The following is a 12264-nucleotide window of genomic DNA, read 5'->3' on the forward strand; positions in this document are numbered from 1 at the left end:
TTGCTTTACAACTCCAGATGTTTGGGTAATAAAATACACTGAAGTCAGATTCACCAGCTCTGTGCTTTCAAAAACTACTTATCAAGATATTAAAATTCCTGAGCTGACAGCAGGCGGGGGGAAACACTGTAAGCATTGATTTAGAACCTAACTTTCAGTAAAAAAAGCTCCTCTGGAAAAACAAACAAACCAACCAACCAAGCCTTAAGTACTCAAGGCACACAGAAACCTTTGAAATGTTCCCTCAGATTTCGTAGTCACTTACCGTGGGTATCTAATCTGAAATTGCCATTTCTTGAACTTACCTGGAAAATGAGCTCAGGTGACACCTGTTAGGCTGCTTACATCCACTTCCCAAAGCACAACGTTTCACAACTGGTATTTTTCTCTTAAGCATGAAAACTGGGGATGAATATTTGCTTGGAAAGTGGAAACAAATCCACCTCTTGAATAAAGCCAGACAATTTGTGCTTTCTGTCCTGGTGTTTCTGTGAGGAAGCTCCATGACGCAGACACGTGGAGCATCTTGGATGCCCTTTCCTATGCATAATGGAACACAGAAGGGGTTGAAAGCACATTTTCCTGAGAAGACTCCTATTTTGATATGTGTTGCTTTTGCAGCAGATTGAACTATATTTACTGCCAGTAGAAAAGTGATTATTGAACGCCGCAGGCTGCAGTCCCCTTGGTCCTCTGGTGTCCACCACACCTTGGGCTCTAGGAAAAGACTTGTTTTCTCCTTGAGCCATGAGCTTCTGGTTCCATCACATGTGTCAGGGCTGTGAAGCAGTAATGCTTCCCCCTGTGCATCTACTTGGAAGCAGAGAGGCTGAGGGCTTGGCAGCCACCAGGGATACCCAGGCAAGGCTGCAGGGACATTGTCTTGAAATTGGGATGGACCTGCTTAATGAGGTCACTGAGCTACTAACTAGAAAGTGAGCCTGGAACTACAGGTATTACTCCTGGGAAACCCCAAAACATCAAAAATAAATTAACTCCATTTAATGGAGGAGCAAGCCCCCCTTCTCCTGTCCCTCATGGCAGTAGATGTGTCCATCAGCTGGTGCGGCAATGAATGTCCTCCATGTGTGACATCTTTCAGGGGTCTCTTTGCTTGTCTCTGCAAGGTTTCCCCTAGTGCAGAGGAAATAGTAAATGACCAACAAATGAAAGATGCTTTCAATTTGTGTCAACTGTGGCAAACAAGCATCATATATGGGGAACTACTCTGTTCACCACTAACCTGAGACAAGGCTAGGGAAGATGAGGTCAGGTGTGGGGAGCTCACGCAATCAAAACCTCTTGTTCAGGAGCCACATTCTCTTTTTCCATATGGCCACAAGTTGAGAGTTTCCTTTCCCCTGCTTACACAGTCTCAGAACTTACTTCACAGGTTATGGTGGAGAGCCTTCATATTTCTGAACTATGCCATAGTGTTTGAAGTGGATGAGACCTGTCCCCTTAAAAGATGTAGTACAGCTAGGCAATGGAGCACCAGGAGTGCTCTACTTGGAGAGGACTGCTGAGTGTTAATGGGTACATCAGCCTTTTGGGCTTGAAATGCACCCTTCCCAGGGTGCCACCCAGGCATACCCAGGAGCACAACCCAGAACAAATTATGCTAGTTTTTTATTCTCTGTGCCTGTAAACTAAACCAACCAAACCAAACAAAACCCATTTAAAAAAAAAAAAAAAAAAAAAAAAAAAAAAAAAGAAAAATGTTGCTTCCATGTTGCACTGCAGCTTTGTGTCAGCTGCCATGTGCCATCCAAGAGGAAAAAAAACAACCCTGCCCCTCTAACCCAGAGATGGGAATATGTAAAGCCTTGGGGAAAGCATTAAAGTCAGGGCACAGGAGGGACAGAGCCTTCCTCAGGGCAGGCAGCTCCTCTGGTCCCTGAAAAGCCCTCCTGCAACATCAGCAGCATTGCTACTGTTCTCCTGCCAGGGGCAGAAAGGAAAGCCAGCATGTCTGGAGAGATTCCAGCTGTACCTCAGAGGAAGATCGTGCTCAGTACCTCACAGGCAGCCTTGTCTGGGGGAGCTTCTGGGCTGGAGAAGGCAATGGCAGTAGTTCCCTTGGAGTAGGATGGCGTGGGGAGGGCTGTGGTGCTGCAGTCCCCTATCATTGTCAAACCTTCATGTGAGTAGCTTGGTCTAGTCACGGCTGCTGACAGTCTGCCTGGCTCTACAAAGTGAAGGGCAACTTTGGAAAAAACATGAACACCCAATAACCTCCAAATAAAACCTAGAAAGCAACAGTAAAACCCAAGTGAGCCCTGGTTGAGCCTTGAACCCAAGATGTGGGCATTGCCATCCTGCTGAGTGAGATTGGGTAGACACATGGTGAAAGCATAGGTCAGAGCTTTTGGAGGGGGTAAGGAGGATGAGAGGGTACGGTCTGGCAGGGAGCTGCCCCAGCCTTAACAAAGACACTTTGGGGTGCATATGGGCAGATGTTCTTCAGGTACGGAGGGTTCTCCTTATGCCGCCTCTCCCCCTGTTCCGCCCGCTACTGCTTGTGGGAACAGATGGGTGGCTCCTGATGGGCATGCCACCCCCCCTCCCCCGCATTTGGTGTCTCCCTAAGGGCTAGCCCCAGCCCCTCGGAGCCCCGCAGGTGTTGGGGTTATTAGGTCTTCAGGGCTGAGAGAGCCACGGGTGCGGCAGGGGCCGGCCAGCGCAGTCTGGGCTCCCGGGGCTTCTCCCGGCTGCACGGTCCGGGGGGCTGTGGGCATAGGGTGTGCGTGTGCACGCGTGGACGTGTGTGCGGCAGGCTCTGCGTGCGAGTGTACCCGCGGGTATGCGCGCAGGGGGCGCGGGCGGGGGAGGCGAAAGGGGGCCGGTTCTGCAGCGGGTGGCTCCCAGCCTCCCCCGCCCCTTTCCCTCTGGGTCTGCTCCTCGCTCCGGCTCGCATTTTATCGCAGGCGGCCAGCGTAGCCCCCTCTCCACAGCCCCGGCTCCGGCCCCGGCACCCGCCCACCCCCGGGGTGGAGACAGCAGCGCCAAGCCGCCCGTGGGAAGCAGCGCAGCGCTCCGTCTGTTTCCGCGCTGCTCCGCGCCCCGCCGCGGGGCCATGCAGCGCCCCTGCCCCCCCGCCACGCGCGGTGCCCCTCGCGCTGCCGCCCCCCGCGCAGCCTGAGAGCCAAACGGGGGCTCCACGCCCCTCCGCGTCTGTCCGCGGCCGGTAGTGGGACGGGGCTGGCGGAGGCAGAGGCCGCCCAGGAAAGCTCCGCGTCTCTGCGCGACTCCCTGCCCTGGCCATGGGGAAAGGGCTGGAGGGGACGGCGGCCCGCTGCGGGCTGGGACTGGGATACCTGCTGCAGACCGTGGTGCTGCCCGCCCTGGCCGTCCTGGGGGCCAGCCGCCCCGGCTCCGCCGCGCAAGGTAAGGCGAGGGGGTAGATGGAGGGGGGATTGGGGCACTCTTCGAGTGCGAGCTGGAGACCAAAATCGGTGCCCTGTTTGGATATTTATTTTTTTTTCTGCGCGTATGCGAGCCAGAGGCTCGGGGGTCTGGGGGTCCCATCGCTCTCGCGGGTCGGGTCCGCCGTTGCTGAGCCTGGCCGGGACAGGCGTTTCCCTGCGCTCCGTTCTCCAGCGGGGTACTGAGGCCAGAGGGAGTGCTCGTGCTGAAGGAGCCCCTCCGGGAGCGGCGCAGGTGTGCCCCGGAGGCTGGCAAGGTGCGTGGGAAAGGCAGGTGCTAGGCGGGTGTCCCTCTGCAGCCGCACAGCCGTGCTCCGGCGCTCTTCTGGCGGTGGGCGTCCGTGAGCCCCCATCTCCCCCTCGACACCCTCTTTCGTGCCTAAGACATGATACACCCGAAGGGAGTCACCGTGTTCCTGTGTTTATGCTTTTTGTGCGTGTGTTTGTTTTGTGTTGTTTTTTTGTTTTGTTTTTTTTTCAATTTCCCTTTCCCTTGTTGGGGGTTCTGGCGTACATCTGGATCGGTTTTCCCTGTAGCCCATGTATAAATTCCCTTTTCCAAGTGAAAATGTCACGGTTCTTAGTGCCTGTTCAGTGATGTCTTGAGAGAATCACAAAGAGCCCCAGCTCCGTGTGCTACCCACCCTGCAGACAGCCACAGCAGAAGGCTTTTTTTCCTGTGAGCTGATGCCGTATAAACTTTCTCGGTGCTCTTCTGTCTTCCCAAGAGTTAGACCCAAGTGGAAATGCGTGGCTTTTGCTGGGAAACACTTTTCTACAACCTCCTCAGCACTGGAGAGAGGTTGCTGCTGCATGTGGGCAGAGTTGCACATAGCAAGGATATGCGGGTTCCTTAAAGCGCTTGGAAATGCTGGTTAAAAAAGACAAAAGGAATTGTTGAAGCTGCTTTGGATTGTTGGATTTTTGTGGTGTTTTGGGTTTTAATTCTTTTTTTTTTTTGTTTGTTTTTTTCATACATGCCACCAACAAATAATAATATGCACCCACGCTTTGATCTGGAGTTGTTAGCATAATGTAAGTGAAAGAATGCTTGGGTATTTTTTTTCCCCCCATCGCCTCTGAGGACGGGAGCTTGAGACGGCTGCACAGGTCTGACCCTGTGCTCTCGCCCAGCCGTCAGAGTGCACTCCTGTGTGCTCTTTCTGGCAGGAGAGCGGTCCTGGTTCCTCCGGCTCCTGGTGCCCCCGGCAGGCTTTGAGGAGCCATAGGCTTGTTGCGGGTGGGCTGGGTGCACCGTAGATCACGTCTGCAAGTGTAACAGTCCTGATCCATTTCCCACTGATAACACTCCATCCTCAGAGTCACGCTCCCTTGCCCATACCAGGTGCTTATCTCACAGGAAGATCAGAAAACCTGGTCATGAGAAGCGGGTAGCAGAGAACGAGAGTACAAAAATCTTGTGTGTCTTAACGTACGATCATGTCCTTTTGCTGGTCAGTTTCATGTTCGAGATAGGACAGGTCTGATGTATTCAAAAGCTTTAATAGCACCATGTGCAAGCAGACCTAGCTGTCAGTTGGTATCTGTCTTTCTGTGTGAATGGAGGTTGTTGAAGAGGAAAAGATCCTCGCAGATAGTTGGACCTGGAGCAGAAGATGAGCCTGCCCGCTCTGCTGGCAGGACGTGGGTAATTTGTGTGGCAGATGGTCTGAGCGGGGAGGAGAGGACCCCCTGCGTTCGGCTGTTTCAGAGCACCCGTATCAGTGCCACAGGGCATATCTCACACTTTTGAGATGGTTTCTCCTTTCCACGAGTACCCTCCATGACACGGGGCTGTGCGGCGGAACTGCCGTGAGAGGGAGAGGAGCCAGGCCCCCTGCACCTACGTTCTGACGGCAGCACCTGTGTGGGACCTGCCAGAGGCCACCGGTGTGCTCACCTAGCCGCCAAGGGACTGAGAGCTCTTCAGCAGGGCTTCCTCATCTGTGGCGTGCGATAAACTTTCACAGCCGAGTGGAAAATCCGGACAATGTGGCTGGGATATAGTCCTTCATCTTGGACTTGTTTTTAACGTGTGTGCTTTTATTTTTGCTTCCCGTTTGATAGGACCAAGCAAAGAATTTGAGTGCCGAACTGGTTTTGGCATCCTTCCCAGAGCTGAAGGATTTACTGATTGGTGTTTGCCTGGAGGGGTCTTCCTGTATGTGTTTGGTGCTTTGGAGAGGCAATGAATCAACAGTTTAACTGTGCCCTCTTCAGGAAGTTTTCTCATCGTATAGCACCAGGCAAAGTTTTCCCTCTGTTTTATTTATGTATTTCAAAAGCATGCATGAACATTGAAATGATTGTTGCCCAACCTCTTTTTCCAAAGTCACCCTCTGCCCTTCAAAAGGAGAACACCCCTCTAAGTCCTTTTGGCTGTGTTGTTTTAGGGGCAATAGAAACACTCCAAACTGGTCTGCTATTGTAAGAGGGTCTGGAGCCAGCTGACTTGGTTTTAATTGTGAAGGGGGGAAAAAAAATAATTTTCTTTTATGATACCTTCAAAAGGAGAAAAAAAAAACCCTTAAGTGGTGCCTTTATACAGCAAACACATTGTTATGATTTAGAAAGGGGAGTAGGGGAAGGGAAAGAAGGTGTGTACATTTTTTTTTCTCAGTATTTGTTGCTAGTACTATTTCTTGGCTTGCTTTTCTTCTCCATTCCCCAACTATCCTTATCCTTTGAAGCAGGCTGAGGAGGCCATGAGCACTGCTGGAGCTTTCATTCTTCCCTTTTCCATTGCCTCATGGAAAATAAATTTATTAACTAAGTAGTTGATGGACCAACCCCCACAATTCCTGGCAGAGAGATTCATATCACTCCATCTCAGCATCCTCCTGTGAGCTGCTCAGCAGAGCTAAATACACTTTGTTTTATTAGCATTTCTTATCTTCTGATCTGATGCTAAGTATTTTTCCTCTGTTATCAGGAGAGAACAGGAAATGGCCACATGATAGAGACAGCCCTTAATTCTCAAAGTGGGGTGACTAGGGCCAGAGTGATTATCAAGCCAGAATCGGTTCTGATCTGCAATCACTGCATTCATTATACTTCTGTGATAAGCTACATCAGAATGAGAGCTCAAAGGTCCCAAGCTGTGAAACCACCCCTGGACCCAAGCACCCACCCCTGCCTGCGTTTCAGTGGCATCTCTTCTGAAAGCAACTTTTCTGTTGGCTCTTCGGTCACAGAGACTGAATTTCAACCATTGCATTTTCCTACTTCCCCCTGCATCCATCTTTGGACATTAGAAATGTTTGGAGAACACATCCTGTGGCCATCACCATTTTGGAATGTAGGTGGGATGAAAAGGAGGGTCAGGCTGTCTCTCTGTAGTGACAAGCATGGCTCAGACAGCTTTATGGGCTAAGAGCAATAGCCTAAGAGATAGATAGGAAAGCTAAAGGGACTACATATTAATGAGTTTTTGTTTCAGTTGTTACTACTTCTTTTTTTTAATGCTTAACCTCTCACACCTAATTAAATCAAAGTGATAATTTAAAAAGAAAACTGTAAAAAAGCCATATGTGCAGATATTTGTCTTGCCCCAGCACAGTCTGTATTAGCAACAGCAGCACTTTGAAAATGCTTGGTGTGGAAAAAGTGAAGTATAACATGTGAACGTAGTAACCTTTGGGGGATGCAGGTCTTAATTAAATACCTAAGCACATCTTGTTGGAAAGAAAAAAAGGGGGGAGGGGATGGGGCAGAGGGGAGGGGGCAGGGAAGGACTTAATTATCTTGACGCATCAGTGGAGCACTTGTGTTTGATCATGTGGGTGTAATAGTATTTGTAAAGTGAGGGCCAGGTAGTATTTCGTTGTGAATGGAGAAGCCCGTCTGGAACACGGGTTCGTTTTAAAGCGACGTGGTCTGACAGATTCCAGTGATGCTGACGAGTTCGGGCTGCATGTGGTAGCCTATACTGGCCCTGAGCAGCATTGCAGTGCTGCAGAAGGCTGTGCTGAAAGCACAGCAGCCACCGGGTTTCTCTTGCTGACTGAAGTGCAGTTTAAGGAGGATTAAAACGAAGTGGACAGATCCATCTGTGGAGGAGAGAATCCTCCCTGGGAACACAGGAGCCAGGATCTGTCTCCTCTTTCTCTGGCTCCAGTCTCTAGCAGTTACTTGCAACAGTTATGGGGGGGAAAGAAAAAGTATATCCATCATCTACAGCCCCCTTCTGATGACTTTTCAGCATTACTCTCTGTGTCGTTTATTCCTCTGCCGCAGTAAGAATGCCTGAGTGCATCTGAACGTTTCCACAGTTGTTGTGCACATTTAGTTAATCATTTTATGTGCATCATTCATCATACAACTTTTCTTTTCTTTTTTTTTTTTTTTTTTTTCCCCCTGGTGATGGTCTCAAACTCTGACTCTTCACTGTACTTCGGGACCAGCTTTGTGTGCGACGTCCAAATCCAGAAACAGAAACCAGCATTAATCATATTAGAAAGATTTTTCCTAATTTAATTATCCAAACACAGTACATCTGAAAGCAGGACTACAGCTCCGTGCCAAGGCCAGGCAAATCAGTTCCATAGCTGCTCTGTGTGCAGGAAGAGAGGAGAAAATGTGGCTTATATTTATTGGACATTTTGAAGTGAATGTCTTTAGTTTTATGCAAGCTGCAGAGTGGTGTTCTGAGGCACGGTCTGTGCAGTTCAGTTGAATAGGATGCAAAACAAAATTTGTTCCCACAGAGGGTGAGAGAAGCCCAGGACAGCAATTAAGTATTTCCATGAAGTATACAAGCAGGGGTTTTGTGTGCGTGTGAAATATTAAGGAGAGCTGCACTTTGACAAATGAAGCTACATTTATTTGTGCTACCAGATGAGTAACTTTGCTTTAGAGTACTCTGTTTTGTAGCCTATTGCTATGTTTGTGGCTATTCATTCTCTTTGTGGATTCTAAATTGTTGGACTTTCGAGGAATCAACTCTGGCTTTTTTTTTTTTCCCCTGGGAAAAGGCACAACAGTTCCTTTGAAACCTAAGTTAATCATAGAATTGTTAGGGTTGGAAGGGGCCTCAAGGATCATTTAGTTCCAACCCCCCTGCCATGGGCAGGGACACCTCACACTACATCAGGTTGCTCAGAGCCACATCCAGCCTGGCTTTAAAAACCCCCAGCACCTTCCTGAGCAACCTGTTTTCATTGCCATTGCAAAGGGGAATGCCTAAGCAAAATTGCATTACTCAGAGCAGTGAACAGTTTGCTGTAGTTTAGTCGAGGAGGATTTGACTGGGTGCGAGTCTCACGTTCAAGTTTTTGGCTTGTCATTAAAAGAGTGTCACTGGAGGCTATCTTTGAAAAGAAAGTTAATTTAATCATGGCTGCTCTGCCTGTGTATGCCACTGTAGTTAAAAAAAGGTATTCTCTTTCCCTCCCTTTTGAGCGGGGAGAGGATTGTGCTTGTTTGTGAAGTGCACATCTTGTTAGCCACCCAGTGGAGGTACTAAAGTCCAGCAGGCAGCCGGCTTGGCAACAGCGCCTATAAAGCAGTAGTTACATTGCCTGTCATTTTCATTAGCCATCTCTGCTTTCACATTCCAACTTGGAGGCATAAAGCAGCACACTCTTACAGCTAAGTCAAGGATTAAAAGCAAAGAGTAAGAGACAAGCAGTGGTTTTCCAGTTGGCTACAACCTCCATCAACATAGCGGCAGAAGAGTATTGTGCAGAGGCACGGTTCAGTGCTAACTGCTTCCAAGGACTGAAGGGATGGAGGTGTTTTAAGTGATTTATTGTGTGTGCTCAGTAGAGTCCAGTCTTGGGAGCAGGCGCCCCTGGAGCTTTCCATCATAACATTATCCAAGAGGTGATCTGAAGGAAATGGAATTAAGTCTTCTGGGGAGGCAAACTGTATCCAAAGAAAGACTTAATTTGCATCATTAGTAAGCAAGCATTTGAAATTATGCTGAAAGGGAAGTGGTTACAAAGAAGCTTACATCGAACAAATAGGAACAAAATCCTCCTTAATTTAGCACATACTTTGTTTGGCTGCGTTTCACTGAATGGGATCATCAGCAGATAGTCCTACTCCCAACTCCAGTGGTGGTGTGATGTGGAAAGGATTTATTTAGACAGTGTCATTGCTTTTGTGGTAGGTCTGCTCAAACATTTTGCAGAGCACTGGTGGTTTGTTCTGTATTTAGATTTGCCTGTCTTGGGTAAGGCTGTAGTGTGGGACTGCCTGCAAGCCATTGGTGTACAAGCTAGCTGGAGAAGGTGAAAGAAAGCCCCAAACTGTAGTTGTGCTCCAGTTGCTTTCCTTTAGGCTAGGGTTTGCTCACACAAACAACAGGCACAAGCGAGGAGCAGAGCGCCAGAGCAGCACAAGGACTGCCAGAGGTTCTCCCAGCTTTCAGTAACCTCAGAGATGCTTGTGTACAGCTTTGCCCCCAGATACTCACCACTAGAACAGCTTCCCCTTTGCTTTTACAACTCCACCCCAAATCACACGTGCATTAAGCAGGAAACATAGGCTTTCCTCCTAATTCATCCAGCAGTGAGATTTGGGGAGTCCCTTTATAGCCTGGCAGATTATTATCTAAAAGTTTGGACTGGGAGGGGAAAAAAAGCTTCATGCAAAATTAGTTTCACTTTAAAATGTCCTTTGGAAAATTTGGGGGAAAACAAAACAAAAAGGACTTGTCTTTGTTTATTAGCTGGGAGGAGGTTGGGGCGGGGGGGGGGAAAAGGCAAATCAAGAAACCCTAATCAAAACCAGAAGAGATGTAATTATTTTAGTGAAAAGGTCAATAACGCTTCAAATATTTACCTCACTGGCTGAGCTCCTCCTAATTACACTCTCTGAAAAATCTGTTAGGTGTTCTGTGAAACTGGAAAAGTTAGAAGTTGTGAAGTCTCCCAACAAAAACAGTTTTCATTTGCATTCACATTTTCCGATGTTGCTAGAGACAATGGGAGGTTTTAATTTGTCACTCTGCATAAGATTTTTAATCTGTAATCCATCTTGCTGGATTGAGAGGACAGCTGTATTTATCTCTGTTTGATGGAGAGAGAAATGAGGAATTGCTGAAGGCTGCACAGTGAATGTGTAAGAAAGCCAAAAGGCTTCTGAGTGCCCAGAAGTTTCCACTCCATCCTCCTTTTCTGATGACCCCAGAGATGGATGCAGCTATAGAGGGAATGCTACATAAAGGCTCTCTGGTGTCTTCCCAATGTCAAATTTATTGTCTCACTAATGGTTTCTTTGTATAGAATCATAGAACTGTAGAATTGTTGGGGTTGGAAGGGATGTCAAGGATCATCCAATTCCAACCCTGCTGCCATAGGCAGGGACACCTCATACTACAGCAGGTTGCTCACAGCCACATCCAGCCTGGCCTTAAAAAGCTCCAGGCATGAGGCTTCCACCACCTCCCTGGGCAACCTGTGCCAGTCTCTCACTACCCTCATGGGGAAGAACTTTTTCCTAACATCCAGTATGAATCTACCCATTTCTAGTTTTGTTCCATTCCCCCCAGTCCAGTCCTATCATTACCTCGCACCCTAAAAAGTCCTTCACCTTCTTGTAGGCTCCCTTCAGATTCTAGAATATCTGCTGGTATCTAGAATTATGTATAAGACAAAAAGGTCAAACCCGCATTCTGTTGCTCAGAAACAGGGATGCTTCCTGGAAGCTCTGACTCTACCCTGGCAGGTGGTTTGGGAGGATTTGCTTTGCTCAGTGAAACCCACAATGTCATCCCAAATTTAGAAGGAGCAAGAGCAGATCTAGTGGATGACTTCATCACTGTTGTAAATGGAATAGGGATCACTGCCTTGAGTTGTTTTCTTTCATTTGGGTTTAATCTGCAGTTCAGGACTATCTCATTCAACTATATTTCACTCATCTGAGTGAACAACTTGTGCACCAAAGAACCTTGGTGCCTTATGGCTTGTAAAAGCTATAAGGTTGCCTAGGCAATTAAATCAGCGTCTTGTTGAGGTAATATTATCAACAATAATGCTGAGGAGCTCAGATAGGTTTTAGTGGCCTGGAAACAGCTGAACGTTTTCTCCTTAGGTAGCTCCTGCCAATCCCTTTTCAGTCATTCTCAAGAAGTAAAGTAGCTTTTATTTCTTAGTCTCATATTGAGTGAGAGGGTGAAATGCTAAGCTCTGTGGATTAACGATGTATCCTTTGAGAAGGAGGAACGCTTGTGGTGGTGTTGTTTTTTGGTCCCCTGAGTGCTGAATGTGATTGTTTGAGGAATCTTGAATTTCATCAGCTAGATAGAAGGAAATGTGCAAGTAAGCCTTGAGTGATCTATCAAAAGAGGCCAACTCTATTGTTTTGGAAACTTGTTTGAACTGATAGTTGTTCCCCAGGCATTTCTTTGCCTGAATTTAGTGCATTTCACATCAGGCAGCGAAAAGCAATCACCACAGGGTTATTAGTAATTCAGAGCTTCTCAGAGAGCTAAAATTTGTGGAAAATAATGGGCTGGAACGTGAATTGCTTGCACTGCTCCGATATGGTTTGTTTATTTATTGTTTAAATCCATTGCTTGTCTTATCCAGTCCCAACATGTGTGTTTATACTGGAAAGTTTACACAGTGAGCTAAAATAATAATATTGTCTCGGTGAGTGAGGTTAATTGCAGTTCAGTTAGACTGAAATAGAGGACTAGGGAGTGGAACACAGCAGCAGCTCACTCCGTCCTCGTGTGCATTGACTGACTGCAGCACAGGTAATTACTGGGAGTGCCTTACTCTGTGATTTTCTTTTTGATGACTGTATCTCCTCGTTTTACCAGTTGCTCATGGAATTAGCACAGATGTATTTCACTCACTGCAAACAACTTCATGTGTGCTAGGTTCTATGG

The 12264-nt window shown here is 47.7% G+C and overlaps 1 protein-coding gene across 2 annotated transcripts in view; it reads left to right on the forward strand.

Moving 5' to 3' along the window:
* The first annotated feature begins 2957 nt into the window (after window positions 1–2957).
* UNC5C (unc-5 netrin receptor C) overlaps window positions 2958–12264 on the forward strand; it is a 316234-nt gene continuing 306927 nt past the window's right edge. For both annotated transcript variants that reach the window (XM_054163105.1, XM_009902723.2), the window contains exon 1: window positions 2958–3387. In XM_054163105.1, the coding sequence (XP_054019080.1) occupies window positions 3264–3387 (124 nt within the window). In that variant the 5' untranslated portion in view covers window positions 2958–3263. The remainder of the gene's footprint in view (window positions 3388–12264) is intronic.

This window comes from Dryobates pubescens, chromosome 1 (assembly GCF_014839835.1).
Source record: "Dryobates pubescens isolate bDryPub1 chromosome 1, bDryPub1.pri, whole genome shotgun sequence".
Classification (NCBI taxonomy): domain Eukaryota; kingdom Metazoa; phylum Chordata; class Aves; order Piciformes; family Picidae; genus Dryobates; species Dryobates pubescens.